This window comes from Contarinia nasturtii, unplaced genomic scaffold, assembly GCF_009176525.2.
Source record: "Contarinia nasturtii isolate CC-2019 unplaced genomic scaffold, AAFC_CNas_1.1 Cnas_scaffold_1037, whole genome shotgun sequence".
In the NCBI taxonomy this organism is placed as follows: domain Eukaryota; kingdom Metazoa; phylum Arthropoda; class Insecta; order Diptera; family Cecidomyiidae; genus Contarinia; species Contarinia nasturtii.
The window spans coordinates 4,121,884-4,148,052 of NW_022198383.1; the positions used below are offsets into that span (position 1 = coordinate 4,121,884).

General features: G+C 34.0%; 4 protein-coding genes and 1 long non-coding RNA gene across 7 annotated transcripts in view; 1 reads left to right on the forward strand and 4 right to left on the reverse strand.

Annotated features, from left to right (window-relative positions):
* Positions 1 to 1,107: 1,107 nt before the first annotated feature.
* On the reverse strand, positions 1,108 to 4,885 carry LOC116344130. Of its 2 annotated transcripts, none has more exons than XR_004201382.1 (3): positions 4,626 to 4,885; positions 2,335 to 3,557; positions 1,108 to 1,362 (listed from the first exon to the last, which is right to left on the reverse strand). It is a non-coding gene; the product is annotated as an uncharacterized LOC116344130 (long non-coding RNA). The 2 variants fall into 2 exon arrangements; XR_004201381.1 differs by lacking the exon at positions 4,626 to 4,885 and adding an exon at positions 3,764 to 4,101.
* Positions 4,886 to 5,888: 1,003 nt separating this feature from the next.
* LOC116344128 (calmodulin-A-like) overlaps positions 5,889 to 26,169 on the forward strand; it is a 65,374-nt gene continuing 45,093 nt past the window's right edge. For both annotated transcript variants that reach the window (XM_031772545.1, XM_031772546.1), the window contains exons 1-2: positions 5,889 to 6,102; positions 9,640 to 9,760. In XM_031772545.1, coding sequence (XP_031628405.1) covers positions 9,722 to 9,760 — 39 coding nt within the window. In that variant the 5' untranslated portion in view covers positions 5,889 to 6,102; positions 9,640 to 9,721. The remainder of the gene's footprint in view (positions 6,103 to 9,639; positions 9,761 to 26,169) is intronic.
* On the reverse strand, positions 17,055 to 19,051 carry LOC116344126 (vitellogenin-1-like). The gene is made up of 7 exons (XM_031772539.1): positions 18,621 to 19,051; positions 18,283 to 18,554; positions 18,177 to 18,189; positions 17,946 to 18,093; positions 17,810 to 17,874; positions 17,638 to 17,730; positions 17,055 to 17,564 (listed from the first exon to the last, which is right to left on the reverse strand). The coding sequence occupies exons 1-7, from the start codon at positions 18,844 to 18,846 to the stop codon at positions 17,230 to 17,232; spliced, it is 1,152 nt and encodes a 383-aa protein (XP_031628399.1). The 5' UTR covers positions 18,847 to 19,051; the 3' UTR covers positions 17,055 to 17,229.
* Positions 19,559 to 22,134, reverse strand: LOC116344127 (vitellogenin-2-like). The gene is made up of 12 exons (XM_031772540.1): positions 21,844 to 22,134; positions 21,725 to 21,749; positions 21,396 to 21,661; positions 21,290 to 21,302; positions 21,107 to 21,229; positions 20,930 to 20,950; positions 20,778 to 20,846; positions 20,616 to 20,708; positions 20,508 to 20,534; positions 20,361 to 20,384; positions 20,129 to 20,300; positions 19,559 to 20,058 (listed from the first exon to the last, which is right to left on the reverse strand). The coding sequence occupies exons 1-12, from the start codon at positions 22,036 to 22,038 to the stop codon at positions 19,947 to 19,949; spliced, it is 1,140 nt and encodes a 379-aa protein (XP_031628400.1). The 5' UTR covers positions 22,039 to 22,134; the 3' UTR covers positions 19,559 to 19,946.
* On the reverse strand, positions 23,045 to 25,198 carry LOC116344124 (vitellogenin-1-like). Its single transcript, XM_031772537.1, has 9 exons — positions 24,934 to 25,198; positions 24,854 to 24,878; positions 24,522 to 24,781; positions 24,426 to 24,438; positions 24,232 to 24,357; positions 23,927 to 23,947; positions 23,751 to 23,861; positions 23,565 to 23,642; positions 23,045 to 23,481 (listed from the first exon to the last, which is right to left on the reverse strand). Exons 1-9 carry the CDS (start codon positions 25,147 to 25,149, stop codon positions 23,150 to 23,152), a joined length of 1,182 nt encoding a protein of 393 aa, XP_031628397.1. The 5' UTR covers positions 25,150 to 25,198; the 3' UTR covers positions 23,045 to 23,149.

A 26,169-nucleotide genomic window follows, 5' to 3' on the forward strand; every position in this document is an offset into this window, starting at 1 on the left:
CCCATACAAAATGCGAGGCATTGAAAGAGAAGCATTTAAAATGTGTATATACGTGTTACTCTTTCATGCAGTTTAAACGGCAAACAAGACGAACAAAAGATTCAAATCGCATCAGTTTAATAAGTATTATATGTCTGGGTGCCAAATACACAATATAATTCTCTTTCATTTGAATATATATGTACGCAACCGACACTAAACTAAAAGCGAAACATTTCATGAGTGTGTGTTTGGAATGTTCTGAAAATCTATTGAAATGATAAGAATATTCTTGTCAATGTTTAACGTTTTTACTTTTTTACGTTTTTTTTTTTTTGAATTTCATTTTGTCGAGCTCAATCAACTCGCGTACTGAGAGATTACATCATGCCAAACATTGAATTGCCTACTGTAATTAAATTGAATTACAATGGCACTTGCCATAGTTATAATCTTGGTGCGAATATTATGAAAATCATGCGGTTTTTAATCGTTGAACTTCCGATAAATCTTATTTTGTTGACATTTTCATTTCCATTAAATGGGCAACGAACTGAAATTCGCGATAAATGTAGCACACCACACACACCTTCGACAACAGAATCCAAAAATAATAAATAAACGCGATGGTGCACACATTGTAAATAATATCGCTCTCATTTGAAACATGTTAGATAAAAATAGGAATAAAAGAGAAATGAGAGACAAACGAATGGAAAAATACAACGGTCGTTGTGAAAGAGGTTTTTACGCTCTTAAAAAATGAATTAATTTTGGGTTTTTGCGCCTCATTTTCTTATGCGAGTGGTAAATATTTTATTGTTACCAATTAAAAATTTGTATTTTTATGGGCTTGTTTTATCCTATCAATATTTGCGTGCGTTGAATAATTGCTCAACTGAAACGGGATATAAAGCGAACAAAAATGCATGACACGAACAAAGAATCGAGAATGTTCTTGTTGTTGCTGATATATGAATACAATATGTCGTCGAATCAAACCAAAAGAACTTGGGAAAAACAGATATATTTCTTTTGGTGCCCTTGTGCAAAGCAAACAAATTGCAACAACAATTCGTCATTCGATTACGAAAAAAATTGAATAATTTTTATAAATTTGGACTCACCGTTTTCAATCGAAAGATGTAATAAAACACTTTACTTTATTCGCTGAATAGTGTATTTTTGGTTTTATGTCTGGCTATTGAATGCAGAATTTTATGCTTACCAACACTTCTTTGCCTGTGTTCTCGCTCTCTTTGTTATTATTTACGTGCCCCCTTCTATGGATGTGTACACAGCTGAGGCTTTGACAGGTCGTTTGACTACGAAATCGACATAAGCACAGAGTATGTCTTATCACAACGAATTTTGTAGAATTTTCTGGAAATGAGTTCAAACGATTTTTGAAAAGAAAAAATAGAAAAGTATTATATTCTTTCCTTGGATTTGGGATTTTTCGAAGATTTAAGTATAAAAACTATATAGAGAAGACAAAGACTAAAAAGATCTCAAATGAAAACTCAACGAAAAAAAACCAGCGTAGTGGCAGTTTTGAGAGTACGTTCGTGGTGTGGTAGAATCGAATTTGAATACAGACCGATTGTATCGTAATATACTATCATTCCGTACATTTTATGAATTTAATGAAAAGAAATCTGAATATCGAATTTTGAACTATAAAAAAAAGATCCGATTCTTAAATAATAAATCATGTGAATTTTCTTCAAAAAATATTAATATTGACGAACACTTTGCTATATTTCAATCATTGATTTAAGTCAATACGCGGAAGTTGCATTGCAAATTGAGCACAATTTTGTGTCCATATAAATGAGTAACGAAAGGAATGTGCGATGAATTAAGTGTGCTACAATAAATAGCTGGATTTTTGAGAATGCCACTGAATTTGGTAATAATTTGTATTCAAAGGTTAAGAATGCCATGATTTTTTTACAGATAAAATTTCCGTGTGGTTTTTAAACTAGCAGCAGTGAGTAGCGACATGAATTTTAAACAGTTCAACTATTGTATCGCTGTTCCCATATATTAATCGCAGATTTTTTCCTGCAAAAAAAGATAAAAGAGAATCGATGTTGAAAATAAATCCACGGAATAAATCCTCCGACAGATAATAATTTATGTTGTCTTCATTGAATTTCGCTTCTCTCTTGATAGTATTTTTCATAGTTTGGCCTTGACTCACATACGTGCAAATCTTCTCAAAACTGTAACAAACATTGCGTTTCTTCGCGTTTTGTGAAAAATGTTAATGCTCCAAACAGATTTATCTCTGGCAAAGAAATTGTTTCAACGATAGGTGTACCGAGAGTAAAATGTTCTGAAATAATCTACCTCTTGAACTGCGTGTGGTGTATGCTATTTATTTCAACCACATGCATACACACACATGATGATATTTTCACCGCAGCGAATGGTAGACACAAGACCGCGATTTGCAGATAAGCAAATCCATTTTCTATCTGCAAACATATTACATTTGGTGGTTTTTCACCATCCTCCCTCCGAATGCGGCCACTATCATTTATACGTGCAATAAAATCATGAGAAATGTAGAAGCTACATCACACCTTTTCGACCCATTTAAGCTTATTCTTTCGATACTCTCACAGTTTATGTGGTGGCGGTTTTTTCGTTCCTTTTTCATTTACAGCATTCACAGCGAGTATTTATAACAACAAATTGCTTTGAAATAAGTTTGAACAACAAGCACATATCTTGCGGTTGCCGATAAACCAATATTTTTCCATTTTGCGGCTCAATAAAACCAACATTGCGGATTGGTTTTTTCTTCTCGTTTGTCTCTTGGCTCTGCTTTACTCACATACTTTGTTTACTATAAGTGTCCGAAAAATGATTTAATGGCAGAATCGTGTTAGAATAGGATTCTCTTTCCCTAATTATTCGGATTAAAAGCGTTGATGCACTCAACATTTTTTTCATATATATTGTTCTTCGCGTAAAATTTTATGTATTTGCTCTCAATATTTTTATTGCTCCTTTTTGCCATGTCTTCAAGTGTAAACTTTTTATTTGTCCATTTATCATCTTATCATGCTATAGCGCTTTGCGGGCGCTTGGAAGTTACCTTTTGAAGCTGCTGAAAGGAAGTTTCAAGTTGTACATGGGGCAGCATGAACTGAATCATAGATAAAAGAGCACTTGGTATAAGATTAACATTAGAACGCGTAATATGATATGAAAAAATGTCGTCATTGTCTCTCGAAGCGAAATCGAAATGCGACACATTGTTTACCTATTCGATCTAATTCACAATATATGTGTGTGGTAAGTGTATGTGACAAATTTGCAAGCAAAACACATTAAATTATTGTTCTAACGACAATAGTCCACAAAAAGCAAACATTAAGTGTCATATTGTTCGAGTCGAGACCGATATATTTACGGAGAAAAAAAATGAGAGCAAGGCGACATCGAAATGTTATATCTGAACGTGCATTGTTCACAAAACATTTTATTTATTTCCATGAATGGTTCTCGATTTTATCATCGACATCATCTTCATTTACGAATGAGTGCGCTCCGCAGTAATTGTCCTGAAAAGCAATAAATATTGATTACTTTCGTATTTTCGTATAATTATTGAAACCGGTAAAGTCGATAATTACAGACAATGTGTGAACATGGGCGATAATGAAAATGTGTGGCAAGTGTGAAATTATACGAATATATACATCTTTTACGTGAATGCTCAAGAATGAATGTGACACATCTACTTGTAACTTATTAAAATAAAACTGACCTGGTGAATTGAGGCATTCTCGCATCACAGATTTAAAAAAATCACACACACTTCCCCTGGATTGAAAAACCAAGCAGTTATATCGTCCAAATTGTGACACAAGCAAAATAGATGAAACCAGAAACTTTTGTATGAATAAAGTTCAATTTTACTGTGTTGCTAGTAGAAATTTCACATTGATTCTGTAGCATTCACATATGAGTTTGATGATGCGTTATGCTAAACAACATTGGCAAACACAAACCAAAGTAATCAACGCACTTCAAATTATACTTCTATCAGACAGATGGTAACGACGCACACTCTTTTGTGATGAGATCGAAAAATATAGCGAGAGAATGAAGTAAGGAGTTTTAACGTGATTTCAACGAAAAAAGCTAAAAACTTGGAATTTGTTTGCTTGTCGAAGCCCATCGAATAGAGTTCAATTATTTATCATCACGTACACAGCAAAGCCCCGGCTTGCAATTTGTACAAATCGCATGGATTACATATGCTTCGTGTGTTCGGTAGGATCTAGCGCGAATACCAAACAACAACAAAATTAACAAAAAAAAAAAAAAAAAACCTTTTAATTCTCTTTTTGTTGCCGTCATGAAAAATTCCATTATTTGAAATTCAGTGTTTGCGCTCATGTGTGTGTTTGTGCGTGTGAAAAAAGCAATTTTAGTATTATCCGTATTTTCGCTGGTTTCTGCGTAATTTTCGGTAATATTTGAAGTAAATTCGACCATGCATGCATGAATGATACCAATGCAGAGAGTAAGCATCACATTCAGCCAGCTTTGGTATGTGATTGCGGGTCCGAAGGTGACAGGGATCTATCTACAAAATTCTCTTTATTTTGATCATGTTGTCTCACTTTTTATGTGTCAAATTAAATGCAGCACCATGGCTGCTGTCGTCGTCACTGAATTGATTCGAGGCACTTTGATTCACTTCAACTCGAGGCAGCAATTAATGTACGTGTCAATGTCGATTCCATGGACAGTGTTCTTGGTCTCTCTATTTTTTTTATTCATCTCTGCGAGCTTAAACACAGCTCTCTTAATGACAATAAAATACTGTAAACACAAATGAAAATCGACTTATCACAATGACATTTTTGTTGTACTATTTCATCTGAAATGCGAAATGTTTATACTATATATAAAGGCTGTCATCGGTGTTTCGTGTGAACCAACTTATATATGATTGTGTCTGTCGAATGTGAATGGTTGCGCTTGCGCTTACAAATGGGAAATTCTCATTTGTTGCACTACTGTCTGTTGCATTTCATTAAAAAAGCTTTCCAAACTGGAAAAAATGAAATCGCTTACAAGGTTATCAGCGATGATGTGGAAGTGAAAGCTTGAAGCGGTCATCGTCAGAGATCTTCTATCACACATAGACTAAAAGCTATTTGAAAGCGATATACAACCCACTGGTTTTGCGTATATGTGTGAACCAAATTCCAGACAAATATGAGGGCTTATCGAAGCAAAAATCGTAATAAATCTGTCGTCTTTTCTGTACATAATATCGACTTAAGTTTGCACATATTCCGAACGAACCAAACAAGACCATTACCATTGAATGAGACACACGCACACATTTTTGGTTTCCCATTGTGGTTGTGTCAACTTTGTTTAATGCGAGTGGCTAAAATGAAAACAGATTATCCATTTGGTTTAAGTTTGAAATAAACAAGGCCGTTATTTAGAGAGATAAAGTCAGAAATCTGTAGACAATGTAAGGTTTATGTTTTTCACTTTTGTGCCATTTGACGAAACTGATTATATGGTCTGAACCATGTTTTCTGCCACAGAATGCAATTAAATGCGAAACATTTGTAACTCTGTGTAGCCACAAGTACATTTGTATTGTTGAAATCAATGGCAGCATTGCGAATCATACGCAATTCACGCCAGAGTGAATTTTGTGTGCGTGTATCGGATGGAACGCATATATATACATGTTTGAAGCGGTCTCTTCGATCACATACAATTGAATTGTGCTTTTTTTGTATGCCGTTGCTGCCGCCGTCGCCACTGCTGCTGCTTTCTCAGCTGCTTTTCATTTGTGCTGGCTCAAATACGGTATATAGAACTTTTCCACTGTTGCTTTCTTTCAGTTGCCGCCCTCGACTGTGACGATTCACACACGAATTTATCACATTCACCGAAATTATATTCTATTCCACCATATCTCGTTTCGACACACAACCCAGAGCCGTCTCATCCAATCCAGTTGTTCCCCTTATCAAAATCGAAAAGTTCAAACAAATAAAAAAAGACATTAAAGTTTATTCAATTTTTTAAAGTGCAGCCACAAAGAGCACAGAGCTGATTCTCATCAAAGTATGTTATTATCTTATTTAATGGAATTTGTGTGCTTGTGACTGTTATTTTATATTAGATAAAAATTCAAATTACAATATTTTGTGGCTAATTTAATTTGTGTAAAATTCGTTAAAAAAAAAAATATTTAACTGGCAATTATGTTGTGTTTCTCTTTTATTTGTCTTCATTTTGGTTTCATGTTCCGTCAAATTAAACGGCTTCATGACTATGTATTCAACTGTATCCGTTTTCCATTTAATTAATATTGTTTTACAACTTTTCATGGAAATTAGCATAGGATCTATGATTCTGTTACATTTCAGTGGTAATTTGTAAACATTTTTGCAAAGAAAATTTATCGAGCGAATTTATTTGAAATTTTGTGTTTATTTGTATGGATTCATTCAGTTTCAATCAAATGATGTTTCATTCGAGAAATGTTGTATTTTACGAGCGTCCCTTTCGATAATGATAAGAAAGCACCCGTCGTATTTTAGGTGCATTTGTGTGTGATAGCGTCTATTGAGACAAACGAAGGTTTCAGTTTCGGTTACAAGTTGAAAAAGTTAAATCCATCACAGAACTCTTAACTTCGTTTTCAATGTTCAAGTAAATTGAAAATATCCAACAATCAGACAAAAAAACCATTTTCCTTTTTTACCAGAGAACGAAAGGAAAAAAGCAGTTTTTTCTACCAGAGAAGAAAAAAGAAAAAAGCAGTTGATTTCCTTGAAAAAACATGAAGTAATGTTCATTTTTGGTGTTGAAAAACCATTTGCTTCAATGCGATTTTTTAACATTCTGCTACACTCATACAATGTTTGCTCTTACCCCGCACTCCTCCCAACCTTAACGTGGTGCATTCTATCTGCTATTCTCTGTCTCAGGAGACACCAGCACTTTTATTACGATAATAATTTTATTCGAAGAAATACGCCATTCCGAAGTATTTCTGTGAATCCGCGATGCGCTTCATTACTATCGAAAAGAGACTTTTCGCTGAAAACAAATCATGAAAATGTATGTATTTATACTTCTTTTTGAAGGTAGAAAGCGATTAAACATTATTCTACTTCCATTACTTTCAATTCTATTGAAAGAATATATTAAAGCAGAAATACAAAGAGTTTTTGATTAAAGTTGAAAGTAAAATGGATATTTTGTTGAAACACAATAAAACCCGATGCTCTTTTCTCCGGTAATTACGTTTCATTCACATCGAAAATATTTCTTTTCTTCGCAAAATGCGTATTTTGCTTGGTGGCTTTTGTCATAATTTTCTCTTTATTTTGTGATTTCCATTGGCTTCTCCTTGATTTCAATCTCGACTTTTGCCAGCAAGTTCATCAAGCTTTACTGCGAGAAATAAAGTTCTCTTAGACGAAATGACCTTGATTTTGCAGCGAACCGTTTCTTTATCATAATTACGTACTTTGATTACTAAGCATTAAGATGAATTGAATAAAAATGAATAACATGCCTATTGAATGACATGCCAAGATTGTGAATATACACAGACATAATATGATTATCGAATCGAAGCCGATTGTCAATTGTGCAAAAACAATACCGAAAATCATCATAAAATCATTTGTACATGTTTGTCCTTCTACACACCTTTCATCGAACTTTTTATGTATTACAGCGATTATGTAGAGTCAAGACTGGTTGGTCTGCCGCACAAAATTCTATGCAATGCACGAAAATCGGTATATTGAATTTTTATTCGCATGGGAATAAATTACCATTGAATTCGATCCGTTTCTATTTGCATGAAGCAACACATTCAACGGACGAAAAATTTTAATCACGAAATGTAATCTATTTTCCATTGGGCAATGTATGTGTAAATGGTTGCTTCTTTTTCTTTCCATTGTCTCTATGTGTGGTATTATCATTTACACGTTGACTACAATATGTAAGGTCAAACGCTTCGTTTGCGCATAAATTTTCGTTTCATCCAATGACCTAGGCAACGCAAATTGCATTCATAAACCGCATTTGTTCGAACTCCGGTTGTGTGTTGTTCTTTGGTGCTGTTCGTCGACGTTGTCGATATTATTCTAGTTGAGCTTTTTTTATGTTCCACCTCTTCCAGTGCGAGAAAAATCGCAAGATCCCCAGTTTTTATTGTATGTTTGTGTGTGTGTGTCACGTAGCGATGACATTTTTTTCTTCTTTTTGCGCACTAAGCGCGTTAAATTCTTCTCATTTCCGTCGCACGGAGTGCGTGCGAGAGTAGTCAATCTAATTCGGTGAATTTATCACTGCGAAACACATCACTTGGCATGCTAGACAAATGAATATTTTCATAACTCATGTCACACGGAAGACCATACAAGAATTTCCATTTTCTTTCTCCTTTCTTTTCATATCTAATCACAAGCACACACACACACACTAGCCGATCAAGGCAATATAAAATTGCCATCATGAAATTGCGCAGCCTGAAAATGGCAGGAAAGAGAGCAATTCGATGAAGCAACAAGTGCAAAACCGGCACATCATCAAAACCATTAATTCTCTTACACAAGAGACCAACAACTGTTCAAGGATTATAATCGGAGTCGCACAGTATATCCTAATAGTTCTGTAATTTGAATGTGACATTATCCTTCAACACTCATTCATACAAATTGCAGCAATTTTTTATTCAGCCATAACGCCAATCAATTTGATGCTTATGCTGTCATTCGCGTCGAAATCGCTTGTTTGGTATTCGGCTTTTTTGGTATGTTGCAAGCAATACTTTGTACAATTGAATTATTATGTAACATTCAGCTATGTTTAGTCATAAATTGGATATTGAAATAAGAAGCTTCATTTGTCTAGACTATTGGGACTTTAACTGTTCCACACAATTTTGATAAAATACACCACGGGGCATCGTTTGTGTTTCACTTATTTGCCATTGTTTTCATGAAGTGCATCGTTTTGCTTACTTCAACATCTCAATTACTCAGCTCATTCGTTTCAAACTGAACGTCGAGTCAAACGAAAGATGGATGCTTTTGTGTGTCAATTATTCAGAATTTGTAGTTACTTTTGGTATGGTACAAAGTAAATACAAATAATTCATCCGTTAACTGGCAAACGGAGTCTTTGTTTGGAATACATATTTCACTTCATCAAACCATTAAAATGTTAACAGCAAATTGAACAAATTTCAGAGTTAAAATGAGAACAAAATACACTGATGAGTAAGAACTTTGGCAAAGTTGCTAATGGATCGTCATAAATATGCATTATAAATTGGTTGATATCTGTGAAATAATGCTTCAACCCCATTTTTCATTTTGCACATACTTTGCAAAACTTCGTTCTATTGACACAGCGCGCGCATAATTCTTGAACGGAATTAAGAGAGCAAAGACATATAATTGTGAAAACATCCAACGTGATGAAAATCTATATATATATCCATATTGATTTTGATGTTCGTTTCGTAAGAAAACAACATTTCATAGGAATTTATTTTTAAATTTTGAAAAATGCTTATATTTTCCATTTCAATTTCAAACCCACCCACTCGTTGTGTCCCATTCATGTATACAGCAATTATCATAAAGAATACGGATCGCATTTCAATAAAAGGGGACAGACAGACGCTAAAAGAAGGACATTCAAGCAGACCATCATGAAAACCTCATCATTCTCATTACGTGTTATGCGAAGGGTAAGTAATAACAAATAATCATTTTCCATTTGGTTTAATAACAAATCCACATATTTGAACGATTATAAAGTGCTTCATTTTTAATGAGCCACTACATCTTCGTCGGTAGTAACCAAAAGAAGATGAGCATTTTCACCTTAATTCGCTTTACGGCAAAGAAATTGCGCGTAAATTGGATTAATTTCGATAAAGCTTCAACGCGAAATCAATTCTATCATTTATCACCATCTAATAATATCACTAAATCCGGTTAAAATCCAATGAAAATCGGATCCAATTCGAAAACTGTACAGACTCATAAATTTCAAACAAAATTTCACATTATTACCCAATTTAAGTTCCGTAAATCCTCGCAGGAGTTTGTTGTTTTTCATGAAATTCATCTGCCTAATTAACAGTCTTAAAAAAATTAAATTATTACGAAGGTCGCTGCTATACTCTAGAGCAAGAAAAACTAATTTTGTTTCTTAAATTTTTTTTTGCTCCTCTCACGAAAAGTTCGCACAAGCAATTTTTTTTTTCGTTTGTGAGATCGAATCGATGCTGAAACTTTAAAACAAGGTCTGCAATGCCTCAAACCCCCAATGGAAATTTGCGCTTTATTATTATAGTCAATTTTCTGTGCCAACGAGGTCACCAGCGAACGATTCATTTTTATCACGACCAAACTAGAATATTGTGTTTGCCAATCAGATGGCCCATTAAAAATGCGTTCTTTGAATTTATATATAATAACATGATTTATGCATGAACTCGAATCATTTTAATGGTTATGAAGTCCTTCTTTGGATGTACGACAGTTTCGTTGTGGGTTTTATTGTAGCAAATGATATATTTCATAATCACTTCGAATGTCGAAATATGAATATATGTCCGATTCCTTTGGCCACCTCCCCTCACATTCAATCGTAAAATATTGTAATTAGCAAACTACGGTTCCCTATTCATAGGAAAATTTTTACACAATGTTTTCTCAGAATGTATATATGAGCGTCCATCACCAGTGCCATCACATTAATTAATTACACGTCTCTCAAATTCGAAACAATAATTGGACAAAATGATTTATTCGAAGAGAATGTCATGACGTTTACGCTATTAGAAAACCAAATAAAAAAAAAGTAAAGCGAAACCTTCACCGTTGAACAAAGGGCTGATTACTATAACGAACGCGCTTCGCTTCTTTCCAATTAAAAAGGAAAAAACCTTTGGGAAATGTTATGATGTCCTGCGATGCGATGCAAATAATTGTTCATTATTTTCAATGACTTTGTAGAAAAAAAAACACATAGTTTCATATCGAATGTGGCACTCATTTCCAAGCACTGTGTGTTTTCTCTATCAACTTTATAATATTGTTCCTTTTTCTGCAGATGAAAAAAGAAATCGAGTTGAGCTTGTTAAAATCATTGTGAAAATATTTCGTTATTCTTGATATGTATTCATAAAGCGGTGCACGCAATGAGTGAAAGAAAATTAAAATGAATAAATGCAAAAATTGTTTGTTTCTCTATCATCCAGTCCGTGTATGTGTGTTCGAGACACTGAACTAACAATGACAGAAGGCGGATACGAAAAATGCTGTTATTATTTGTATTATCCAGAGAATTTTGTGCTGAATAAATTCCAAAGGCCTCATGAATTCTTTACGACATTATTATTACGATGGAAATGGAAATTTGCATTCAATTTTCATCGAATATAAGTTTTTTTTCTCTCTCTCTCTCATTGCATGACTACTCTCTGTGGATTCTTAAAATAGCGACAAGAATGATAAAGCAAAGAAAAATGAAGTGAAGAAAGAACGCAAGTGAATCTTACAGTTTGCAGAAAAAAGGAAATGGGAATTGTTGTTAGGAACAATGACGTGTACCACACACACACACATTCTATTCGTGTTTCGAAAGTGTTGAAATGTATTTTTTTCTTTGTTTGTTTGTTTGTCGAAAAAAAAAATACACACAAAAAATAGAATGAAAATAAAACCCGGCCTTTATAATGCGAAGATGGGCTTTATGTGTATACGGATGTGTCGCACCTTTCAATATATTAAATCCAAATAAATTTGATTAGTGTTCACATTGATCACATGTAGGCACGCGACACCTGCAAAATGTTATCGACAACAGCAACAGCAAAAGCAGCTATAACCAATTTTTCCACATATTGGTCAAAGGCAATATAATATGTGGTGAGTGTGTGTGTGTGTGGTAGAGCTTTTTTTATGACAACGTTTCGCTAATGGTTGTTGTTTCCCTAGCAAAAGTCATATTCGAACGAAGATGTATCGATGATGATATTTAGCGTATTAGGCTTCATCGGAACGATATAATATGTGTGCAATGCTCGTAAAACAATTGACATGACCGTCGCTTGAATGTGCTTTCGTGCCGTGGTAGCAAAGCGTGCTTTCTTTTTGCCTCACATTTTGTCGTCGTTTTTTTATATTATTATTAAACGATTTATGGATCGTTTCAGCACCATACATATTTAATTTAAAGCGGTCTCAGCATATAGATTGAAAAAGCTGCAGAAAGTGAGAGAAATGGATAAGATGGAGCTAAAAAAAACCATGTACTAAGCAATAAATTCCAATTGAATTGCATACACAAATGGCGGTAAAAGAGCAAACACAATGTATGTGGTATAATATCTGGCAAATCATCTTAATAGCACGGAATTCAATTTATTACGAACAAATATGTGTGGTGTGTGTGTGCATGAACTTAGAAATGCTTATCGCATCCTAGGCATGTAATAACGTTAAAAATATTTTCCAATAAATAAGTAAGACTGCTGCACTAGATTGAAGTAAAGTGCTAGCGACTGATATATCAAAATGTGCCAGTACACATTGGCTACCACCAATCACACACGATGAACGCAACACCATAAGATGAATGAACCAATTTTCAAATTTGAGGTATTTTAGTGCTTTTGTTTGTGTCATATTCCATATAATGTATCTTAAGCAATGGATGAATTTATCTGGTGTGCACTTTCCGTTACCATTCTTGGCTTTTGTAATTTTGCACACACTGCACACAAACATCCGACCACATATACCCTCATGTATGCTCTTTTAATATTCACACAAAACATTGTTGTATTACATTTTATCCAAATTGACACATCACATTCCCCTTTCGTTCGCCTGGTGGAAAAGGCAATCCGACAAAATGCCATGCACCATTTCTTGAGCAGGCAATATGGAATGTAAAAAGAGACATAAACTGCGCCATTTATGAAGAGATTACAACTTCTCGGTTGTGGGATTTTTTTTGTTGGTATTTACGATGAATATGAGGATGACCTGGATAGAATCGATTGCTTCTTTGTTTTGACAGTTATTCATGTTAAAATGTTTCGAATTTTTGGGCAACTCACCACATTCCATCAAATGAATACAATTCACACGAGCAATTTGTCACTTAGTCAAAAGTGACAGAGAGAAAACAGGCGAACAAACCAAAATTGAATTGTTTTTAATTAACACTTTGTTGTGTTTAATTACATTGTAGCGTCAATAATACAGCTGCGGTTGCGATATCAACAAATCGAATATTATTAGGTTTTATTTGTGTTACATTTTTAATTAAATTTTCAATTTGTACCTGTCAATCGTATCTAATTAAAAAGAATTGGTGAAAAAAAAAATCCCACCACATTTGCATATGATAGAATTTTTTGACAAAGTTTGCAGCGGTCTCGAAGCCGTGTCTGAACGAAAATCAATGAATATCGAATCTATATCAATCGCACTGAAATTGTCAATTGGACAATTGGCACGCAAGACCGTTTCAAACGCGATAAAATTTGCGATTCAGAATTTATTCGTGCAATTTCATTTCAAATTATGAATTACATTTTGTCAAACTGATAACACGCACACATCACACAGTCACAAATACAAACGACAACCAAACAATATGCACACATTTATCAATATTGCAAGCGTTAGTTTTTCAATATACACACAAGCACCCATATGGTGGTTTGAAGTGGTTTAATAAATTAGTGTGTTTTACGAAAATGTGTTATCACATGTTCAACAGTGCAAGCACAAAACCTTGCATTCGCACAACCAACTACATTCAAATGGCTTTATAACATAATAATATTTAATTCACGAAATAAGCTCTTGACCTCGATTTCGAAAGCGAACGAGAACAAGAGATACCATCGAGAAAGATTTGTTGCATGAAATCAAAACGAACAAAGCCACACACTTGTTCTGTAGTACGCATTATGCATGCATCACAGATCACATACAGTTTCCGGCATGTATTTTCTCTCTACTTTGTTTCAATTGCAACCGAAGCAAACTCATTTCGGTTTGGATTGAACTATATTACACTAGTTTTCACATTTAATGGATTATCTTATCGTGGTTGTGATATCAATATTAGTACAACATCTACTTGTCTTTCTTTTGCAATTGCATTTCAAATGTTAATTTAATCCAGCAATTCAATGTACAGTGCAATACACAGATACAATGCAATAAAATTGATAAAACTTTTGACATCTACCAGTCAAACAACAAAACACAAAAAGTAATCACGTTTTAGTTACACATTTCCATTGGAGAAAATGAAATACATCATGATTTTCCATGGGAAAATTTAATAGTAAAATTGATACATAGAAACTGTGTGCCTCAGTAAAACTCAATTTTATTTTCTGAGAAACTCATCGCAGTAAATGCGGTTATGCATAAAATATGAGCAAGGTGACTGCAAGCAAACATCATACCTTCACTGTAGAAGGCATTGATATATAAATTACATTTTGGGCTTGTAATTGCATTCTCGTCACATAAAGACGTTCGCAGTAACGAATACAATTCACACAGCAATAAATAATACATAGAGGAAGAGAGTATGGGACTTGTTTTGAAATAATCATACAATCCGGTGACGATGGACTATAGAGCCGTAGGTTTGTGTGCCAAGAATTCGACAATGACCTCAGTCTTGTTTTGGGGGCAAAAACAGATATGTGTGTGTGTGGCAAAACATATGTAGGTTTGCACTTGATATTGTTGTCATTTGGTCACAAAGGGGCAATAAATAATACACGAAAGCTTAAACACATGAATGGAACAGACAGATTTAATTTTAGTCGCCGTTAACACATAATATGAAACATAAAATGTTCATTTCAACTTATCAAAATTCGCGTTTGACGGTTTGTCAGCATAAAACTTTCACCATAATTGAAATGGATTACAATCACTGCGCTGCATCCACACTACAAGCGGATGAAATATACATGCACAAAAAAATGCAAAAAAAAAAAAACAAACAGAAAACATAAACAAAGCGAGAAAAGTCCATACAATATACAAACCAAAAAATATCCTCAGTAAAAATATGTTAACGAAATTATAGAATCAACATGATGGTGATTGTGGATTCAGATACATTTTATGAGGACACTGGAATTCATGTACAAACATTTCATTTTTATTGTCTTTCGAAAGAGAAAAACATGAAAATTGTTTGCAAATTCTTTCGTCCACATGGTGTTGTAAATGGGTTTCGAAGAAGGGAAAAATCAACGTCAGATGAAAATCCAAGAAAAATGACGGTTCAAAAGATTGCTGTATCGTATACGTATTGGAGTGACAAGAGGTACGATGATTATAGGATGCCCTCATTCATTTGCGATTCAATGTGTTGCTTGGTGTCGAATGCTGAATGGGATGCATTATACGAAGGTGATGGAATCTAAAAATGGACGCAAACTTGTAGCAAATTTCGTTGATATTTTTAGCAATTTTTTTTCATAATACATAAATGCGACAGAAATGGATTCAGTTTGGAAAAGATTGGCACATTTCATGCGAAATGTGTCATTGAAACTTGTTTTTTTTTTCTTCTTCTTCTCCAAATGAAAATTGAGTTGAAATCAAGACAAGTGAAATGGTGAAAGGACGAGAGAAGATGCAAAGAGAGGAAATAATATCAAGAAATAAAATTGCGTAGGGAAGCATCATGCAATTGGATCTGTCCCCAATTTGAATGTTAATCGTGCATAGATAAAAATAAAACTTTTGCAGACTCTTAATTTCTTTGTTTATTCTTTTTGGCGTCGTTTCACAGTGGCAGTGCCATCCATTTTCCTCTGGCATACCCGTGCACATATAAATAAAGTTTTCAAATAACTTGAAGCCATATGTAGAGTTGATGTCAGTTAATCTGGTTCGCCAGTGAAAAATATACATATAGAAAGAATGCGAACGAGGGAGAAGGGAACATTCGGAGCAACGATGATGGAATCGATGTTCTTGAAAATTTAATATGTAACAGCTTGCCTTTGGCTCTGTGGCTTTCATATTAGTGACTAAATTGAAAGTTTTAGCTGCACTTTTGGAGTATGTCCCATCGACATAAAATAAAAAAATAAGATAACAAACTCTACAGTTAATCTTTGTCGTTCGTCTTCTTCAACAGGTTCATATTTGCACATAATATAGTTATACTGTTTTTCTCATATTCGAACATTGTTTAAGTTTTCATCGAAGAGAGAGTGAAAAAGGAAAAAAAAAACAACTTTTCCATCATCATCATTTTCCAATCCAATCTTTGCAGCTTATCGAAGAGTTTCGAACGGAAAACTCGGTCCAAAAATGAAGTGCTCGCTTTCGTCAGAATAATCTTGTATAAGACGGGTAAACGTATCAAATCATATAGAGCTTCAAATGCGAAACATTCAAACACGTTTCCCTTCAGAATTCTCTCTCTCTCTCTCTCTCTCTCTCTCTCTCTCTTGTCGCAATCATCGTTCCGTATTAAACTCAAAAATACATTCAGGTGTCACTGTAATGACGCACTTTATCACTATGGTATTTAAAATGATTCAATAGTATGATGCTGTCTAGCAATTTCTACCGCCACTGTTCTTTCGCATTTATGCATTATATTCTCATTGAACAATTTATATATTGAGCATTTTATGTATGGAATAGCAATTTCATAGTCGTCGACGACTGCCGAACGCACGAGAAAAATGACGTGATATACATCTCGACAACGATAAGTGGATTCAAAGTCTTATAGTGTGTTATATCTTTTCACGATGAAAATATCACAGCCACTCTATAATTACCTAATATTCAACGTGACATTTTTCGAAGCGAGTAACTGTGTTGCAAAACAACCTTCCAACAAAATTAAGTGGAAAAAAAATCACCTGCAACAGCAACAAAAGTTCACTTATTTCTTACCTCGATTATTCTCATCGATGACATTTTCACAAATGCACAGAGAAGTCAAAGAAAAGTCAAACATTTACATTCCTAACGCTTTCTTATCACACTTTATTAAGAGCCTAAAAGGCGTTAAACTCATTACCGTTATCGATCCGGAAAGTTTTTCCACGCAATAAATTCTGCTTTTTAATACTCAGATGAAGAAAAAAAACCTATTCACTGGCATTGTAACGTTAATGCTTGTGTGTATGTTCTAATTGACACAAACGGGTTGATAATATTTTCTAGAATTTTCACCGTACGGACTTTTCGAGTGGGTTTTTAAAAAATACTTTCCTTTCACATGAGTGGGTGTGGCATAACCCATTGAAATCCACGGCCCATGGCAACAGTTTGTCTCAAAAGCTTGCATCGATGTACATTCTTTTGCCAAAAAATTGCTTTCCTGGCCAGGATATACTGATTCGGCATAATATTGCCAGGCGCGGCTATGACTCGATGAAACATCAAACGAACCCGGTTGCAGCGGTGACATACCATTACAATAAAAATCAGCATCACCAACCGCTTCTCGCTTTCCCAAACAACCTATTGACAAGTATGCAGAGTATGTGTGTAAAGTTTTTTTTTTCATCAATTATTTTAAAACTTCAAACAAAACCTGGATTTGTGTGTATAACATCAACATACTGGGCATCGCCACGGAATAAACCGCTTAAAGCTTCACCGTTGTTGAAACATGGATTAGCCGGATCTAATGATTACAATAGCACTGTATTCTATAATATATGAAATATTGTAATGTAATATTTCAGAGCTATTTTGGGTAATACCTAAGCCAGTTATTCGTGGGATCCAACGTTTTGTATTTGTTGTAAAATGTCTACCGGCAGCACCACTGTACGGATTTACATTTCCATTTAAAAAAAAACCCTGAAAAAGTTGATTCCCAAAATGGAAAATATTTACCAAATTTGCGCTCCCAAAGAGTGGCCGATGAGGTGAATTTTCTCGAGCGGATATCTCGTAATCAAACTCTGTAACGCATTACTTAAACATTCACCAATGGTTTCGGTGTTGAAGGCGCTCCAACTATATAACGTATCAATGTAAGCAGCTGTGCAATAAAGAAATGAACACGTTCCATTTGATTTGTTACGAATCGAGAAATTGTTCGACATTAATTTTGAGAAATCAAACCTGTATCAAGGGTCTGACGTATTGGAATAGAAAGAAATATATGTTTTTGCGATCAAAAATCAGGCGTACACACACTACGTGCATTGAAAATGTTTAAAGTTTTTACCACAAAATTGACGTTGCCTCGACACAAATACGCAGCGGACATAGTATCTTGAGCCGTTGATACATCGTGTTTTAAGTTTGTCTTCCAGCCGGTTACAAATATCGTTAATGGATTGCTTGAATTGAATTCCGTGTGATTCCACAACGCGTTCGGATTATTAATTGGAATTGATATATGGGCGTCTTTAGTTCGTAAAATAAATGACATCGATTCGATTTTCGGGGTGAATTTTGCCTTTACAAACACTGAGTTTGAATTGAGCGCAGCAGAGCCTAAAAAAAGACGAAACCCATTTGTATGTTTATAGATATTTTAAAATAAATTGATTGAATTCATACAAAAGTCATTTATCAACGCATATGCGATTTCATATGGAAATCCGATGAGCACATTTTTGCTGAGCTCGAAAAATTTTGATGGGCTCGGAATTGAACGTGGTATGGATTCCAATGCACCAACTGTTGCATGCGTTAAAACACTAAATACATCGCTCATGTGAAATTCCACACAATATCCGTCATGCGATATAAACAAAAGTACTGTTAAATAAGCGAAAAATCGCATCTTTTCTGTGTAACTATATTTTTCTTTCTCGGAACACTAATTAAAATCAATTGCCACTGGAACATTGCCCAGAGATGAATAGTGAACACAACGGCGACGGGTCACGCAAACGCTTTCAATTGGAAACGAACAAAAAAAATGAATTCTTTTCGGAATAAATGAAATAGCGAAGTTTCGTTCCGTGATCAACACTGTCTCGGCAACAAAGTAGATTTGTCATCGAAATTTTGTGCAAATTGCGTTTATATTGGCAAAATTTAATTTCGCCCATGTTATCGATATTCGAATGGAATTTTCCAATATATTTTTCATTTTATGAAGAAAAAAAAATTCCACCCGGAAACAAGTGCGTATAACGTTCGACTCATTAAAAAAATTTAATTGGACCCCATGATCATATGTCGTTCAAGCAGATGCGTTCACATTTATCTACAAGATGTACATTTGTTCTACTTCACACACTTATGGGAAAATGTGCGACCAAACATGAATTCCACTTGAATTTCAAATCTTGTGCTCGAATTACAGAATCGATGCTATGATTCACTCAATCAATGAACATTTATAGAACGAAGTGCACTTTCAATGGCAAGGTTTTTTATTACGTAAAACGAGATCGCTTGCATTTCAAGTTAAATCACGACATTGTTATTTAGTATCTCATGAATTTAATTACATGTTTTTTTCTCAAATGAAAGATTATTGTTTTCAATCTAGTTATACCAATGTGAATTATCTTTATTAAAGTGAAATATGGCGAATTTATTGAAATCGTTTAACAATTCAAATCAAAAATCAAAATGCAGTTTTTATATTACATATTTTTTTGAACACCAATTACAGTATTGACTCGGTAATTCCACCAATTTTCATGACGCACGAATTTCTTTTGTATTTATTTGATCCAAAGACGTATATGATTTTTTAAAATGAACAAAATTCGCATGAAAACACAAACAATGGGTTTTTGTTCATTTGATAATAATGGAAATCAGTAAAAGTATTAGAATTTGAGTGATTTTGCTCAAACTGTAAATCATCGTACCACTTCCATTGGCCTTTGGTGAATTTGTCGAGTCATTACTGTAATTGTCGGTTAGTCATGCGTTGCAAACCGGTTTAAAATCTTTCGTCGCATTTAAACCGTACGGGCTTTCTTCGTTTGTTTTTAAAAAGTAGTTTCCTTTTATATTCAACGGAGTTGCGTAGCCCCTAAAAAGATATGAACAAAACGATTTATTATTTTTCGGAGAATTTTTTCTCTGAAATATACATCACTCACATTGGAATCGGCTTTCCTGGACAATATTTTCCATTTAATGCGGATAATGATCCACATTTGACTGCCATAAAGTTGAATTCATTACCGGGGTATACTGACTCAGCATAGAACTCTGGTGCTCTTTGATGCGCGCAACTGATTGACAAACAACCCGGTGGAAGTGGTTGAACACCTGTGAAATGCATTAATATGGATATCTCTCTCTACTGTTCAATGAAATTAATTTTCTTACCATTCGGAAAGAAGTCAATGTCACCTTCAAACAAAAGCAAAAGAAAGAGAAATATTCATGAACCATGAAAGATTTAATATGCCATTTTCTAGATCATCAAATTTTATTGCGTCATATAAGACATAAAATGAAACAAAATAGTTTTACCTAGAGGATCCCGTCTACCCAAAGCGCCTTCGTCCCCGAAAAAAAAAATTATATACACCATCAAATTGTTATGTTCAAGAAAATGAAATATTCTTCGAAATCTCTTACCTGCATTTGTGTGTATTACATCGACAAAATCGGCATCGCCTCGAGCTAAACCCGTCAAATTTTCACCGGGATTGAAGCATGGATTTGCCGGATCTAATTATTACAAAAACACTCATTATAAATCAAAATGAATCGGTCCATTTAAGGCAAAACTGACAATACCTAAACCAGTTATTCGAGGAATGAGCTTGTTCGTTTTGTAATTCAAATTTCTACCAGCCGAACCAGCAACTATTTAAAAAAAAGAATTTAAACGCATTTTATACGTCTGAATTCGCAATAAAAATCATAATAAATACTGAAAATTCGCTTACTATGAGCTCCAAGACTGTGGCCTACACAAATCAAAACAACATTGAGAAAGGGAGAGAGAAAGAGCGAAAGTTTTCTTTGAGTATAGGAAAACACAGTAATTGTTTGAAATCACGAGAAAAAAATGAGTATTGTTTGTGTTCCGTTAGAGCGGAAGCTGTGCATTTTTTTATACTTGCCGATAAGGTGTATTTTTTCAATGGGATAAGTCAGTATCAAATGTTTCAACGAATTAGCAATAACATTTCCGATTTCCTCAGTGTTAAAGGCCGACCAACTATACAACGTATCAACGAACCCAGCTGTTTGATTAAAAATCAAATATTTATTTTGTTGGCAACAAAACAGAAAAGAAAACTAACCTGTGTCAACAGTCTAATCGAAATACATTCAAAAGCGAGAGAAAAAAAGAAGAAAAAAATTCAATTAAAATGAATTCACTCTCAAATGTATCCATTTCAACTATACCACAAAGTTAACATTTCCTCGGCACCGATATGCGTCGTAAATTTTATCAAGTGTGGGATTCTCGGTATCGTTAAAGTTCGTTGTCCATCCCGTTATAACCATCACGAGTGGCAGTTTTGGGTTGAATTCCTTCAGTTTCCATAGTTCTTCCGGTGAATCCAGCGGTACGGAAATGTTTTTATTTTTCGTTTTCAGAACATAGCTCATGTTCCCAATATTTGGCATCGAACGTGGTTGTACACTTTTGGCCGACAGCGCTGCCGAACCTATAGCAATAAATGGTCGATTATATTGAATTCACAACAAATGTCGCACTCAAGTTCACTCACAAAATGTGTTGATAGCCGAGAAAACCTATTCGAACCGGAAAAAGAGTTTTTTTTTTAAGTTAAAAGCTTTGACGCGTATAAAAAAAAGTGTATGTAAGAGTTATTTATGTACGAATTACTTGTTGGAATGGATAGCCGGCTATGAGATTTTTGCCAGCTTGAAATAAATCCTCTGGCTTTGGAATGGAATCCGGAATTTTATCAATGACACCTTTGGCCACATCAACCGCTGATTTCCCCACATCGGACAAATCCAATGTTTCGGTTGTTGTGTAAAACTTAAACACCAGTAATAACAGCAAAATGTACTTCATTTTATTCGGAAACACAAAAAATCGCTTAACTTGAAAGGCACTATGCAACTTGTTTCTTAATCGACGATTTAAAGCAAACTGTCGGAATTTCTTAAAATCATCGATTTTTGTATGGAGAATTTGTAATGTTTATCTGAGTCATAGTATCTAATTTTTTTTTAAATCTAAACACGTCGCCGTGCGGCCGATTGCAGTTGTTGTCGTTCGCCGCTTGTTAATTTATTTGCGTGAGAATTTTGCATAATGTTTAAGCAAGAGACAATGAGAAATAAATACTACTTTTTGATTATAATCAAGTAGTTGAGTCAGTCTAAAAAACAGCCCGATTTAAACGAACAGTATGCATTAGATACAGTAAGATTGCGTGCAATATCATCTCTCTAGTTGATGGAAAAAACAGTACACTGTAAAATATACGTAAACATTATCATTAATTCATTAAGGACGTACGTACATGTGTTGTGGATTTGTTTTTTTTTACAAAAAACACTATGTTTTCTACGACATTTTTTTTATCTTGTGTTTTTTTACTTTGATAAATATGAATAGGTCATTAAATCAAGAATGATTATGCGATGGTCAAGTTCAATGTTGCACCTAAAGAAATTATGTACAACTACAATACTCTCATATGAAATCGGCCAGATATCGGTCGGATTTTTTTTGTTCTTCGCTAAAATTTACAGTCGTATAAGAAATCTTTGACAGGTCTATAATAAATATGATTTGTATGCATACAATTGAATTTGCATTTTACTTTGCAAATTAGTGATCTAATGATTTTCAAATGGAAAAATCAAGAATTTCAATTCACTAGAAATGATATTTAATGTGCTACAATTTGCAAAATGAGAATTATTTGAATTGTTTAACATTCCAATTAAATAGAAGAATTGCATCTCTCCATATTTATTTTTGGAATAAATTATGGCAAAGACTCGACTATTATGCATAAACAATTCCGTAATATATGAATTAAAGAATATTGTAAATTAAACAGTCTGAGTTTGAGTTATTCTTCGTCTTTATTTTCATCTCAAATTATATGAAACCGTTGTTAATACAGCAAATTACATGTATCACGATGTTTTTTTATTCATCCATTCTTAAATCAGTTGTATGACATTGAATCATTGAAAACCTGGCAAATTGGTACGAAATTTTTGGTTGAATTTTTACCGTATGGGCTCTTTTTGTTGACTTTCAAGAAGTAATTTCCTTTCACATTGGTTGGAGTCGCGTAACCCATCGGAATTGGAATTCCTTTACAAGAGTTTTGCTCAAGTGCGGACAACGAGTTACATTTGACTGCCATAAAATTATGTTCGTTCCCAGGATAGACTGATTCAGCGTAATATTCGACCGCCCGGCCATGCGAACATGTAATCGTAAAGCAACCCGGTGCTTTTGGTCTCAATCCATTCACATAAAAGTCAATGTCACCTTTGAAGTAAATTAACCATTTATTACATTAGGTTCTATTTAATTGTGCATTCTGGATTTGTCTTCCAATGAAAAAATATTACCCAAGGGATCTGCCTTGCCAAAAATTCCAGGATTTGAGTGCAAAACTATCACAAAATCAGCATCGCCACGATACAACCCTAAAAGTGCAATATTATAATTATGTATTTTTTGTTACTTGCTCTTGCATACTTTTTAAGTGAAGCACATGTTATTAAAATTAAAAATATGCAATAAAAAATTCTGACCTGTTAAGCTTTCACCCATATCAAAGCAAGGGTTGGCCGGGTCTAGTCCAATGATTTTGGGCAATAATTTGTTTGTTTTGTTGTAAAAATTTCTGCCAGCCGAACCACAAACTGTAATTTATTGATTGTTAATTTTATCTCAAAAATCCAGAGAAAATTTGTTTGTTTTTGCTTACTTTGCGCTCCCAATGAATGACCTAGTGACATTGCGTGAAATTATGAAAAAATCATTATTTGTTCAGCTTTTATTATTAAGTTACATAACGTCTCAGACAACAAACTCAGTTTGTCGAACGGTATTTTAATCTGAGATTAGCTTTAGAACTAATATTTGGTTAAGTAATTAACAAAAAGATAACATGCGCAAAATTCAAATTTTCTATTTAGAAATAAAGTATGAACGTGTTATCTCAAATGACTCATCTATATATTTCATACGAAAATTAAGTCATTTCACCAAATTTAGATTGTTCCAACCTACCGATTAATGTGATGTTTTCCATGTCATACTCTGACTCTGTCAAAATCGCCAAAGAATCAGCAAGAATATTTCCAATTTCCTCCGTGTTAAAGGCGGCCCATGAATATATGGTATCAACAAAACCCGCTGTTGAATGAGAAATAATTAATCGATTTCGCAATTTCGAAGTAAATGAAAGAGAACAGATATCTAACCTGTATCAATAAGCTGTGCACAATGGCAAAAATGGTGAAACCAACAAAATTAGATGAAAATATCAATATTAAAAATAACCAAAATAATAATAATACCACAAAATTAACATTGCCCCGACACTCATATGCGTCATATATTGAGTCAGCGGCTGTTCCTTCGGAAATATTCGTTGTCCATCCGGTAACCATAATTACCGTTGGCCAATCACGATTGAAATCGTCAAGCGACCACAATTCGACAGGATCATTTAACGGCACGGAAATATTTCTATCTTTGGTTTTAAGGACATAGTTCATTTTTTCAATGCTGGGTCTTATACGTGGTTTTATATTTTCCTCTGAAACTACTATTGAGCCTGAAATACAATCAATTTAATTCATCTTAAGCGCGAAATTTCCATGAAAAAAAGATATAAATGTTTACTTACACAATGTGCTTACAAACATAAATCCCTGTTGGAAAAAAATCTCTTAAAAACTTCATCCAAAAATTATTTCATTAACTTACTGGTTCGAAAGGATAGCCGATCAAGATATTTTTGAATTCTTCGAAAAAATCATCTGGACTCTGATTTAATTTTAGAGATTTACTGATTACACTTTTTAAAATATTACCAGTTGATGTTAAAATATCGCCAGCAAACCCAAAGTCAACTGCTCCGTGTGATGCAGAAAATGTGAAGACCAACAAAATCAGGCAAGAGTACTTCATTTTCAAGTTCATGTCAAATTATACAACAAGCAAGATGCCTCTGCTGCAGACAACGATTTGAAAGCTTCTTTTTAGATTTCTGTTGGATTTTGGCTCTTATAAATTAAAACAAAGACGAAAATCCAATATCTGTCGCTGTCTGGATATCTAATCGTTGTTGACTTAAGTGTGTTAATCTTTTACTTCTTTTGATGAATTTTGCAAATAATTTGTTAACATATTCAAACATTATGTAATTTACATTCTTTAAGATGAACTCACAAAATGTTTTCTAGTTGAAAATAACACAAAATAAGGAATATGACACAGATAACACTGAATTAAGATGAATTTATTGAAGATGTCATTGTTTGAAATTTTTTTATTGCCTGAAAATCAAGAGGTAAACCAAAAATTATTTGTGTATTATTAAGAATGATCACAAGATGAAGTTTAATTTTACAATAACCTTGAAAAGAAGTAAGTTGAAGATAATTCTCGAATTTAACTCATTAAATTGATATACGTGATTTTTTGCATGTTTACAAAAAAGTGGTTGAGATTGTCTCCTTAACGATAAGCAAAGCACGGCAGTGACAAGAAATGACCGAAGAACTCGCATCGGTTGCCAGATGAACTATAGCAAATTTGTGCCATTATTCAATGTTGCGTTGCCCAACTGTCACTACTGCCATGCTTTGCGATAAGTAATAAAGAATTGTATTATAACTGTTTTTAGACATTTTACCTATTTATTACCTGAACGACTTGTGAGTTATTTTAAGAATAAAGTGATGATTTATTAATAAATTTTCGTCTATGAACTATTCAGTTTACTTAACAACATGTGGGAAGGTTAAGATCGATTTTTGTTGCCAACCCAAAGTGTCATTCTTGGTACAAAATATATTAAAAACACCACGCAGGGCTATTCTAACTTTCGACACGAAGGCTTCTGGTTGTCGTGGAACCTCCAAAATAACTTTCTCCGTACATGTTTAACGAATCTTATCAAAATGCTTTGCAATTTATTTTCGTTATAAAAACGGATCT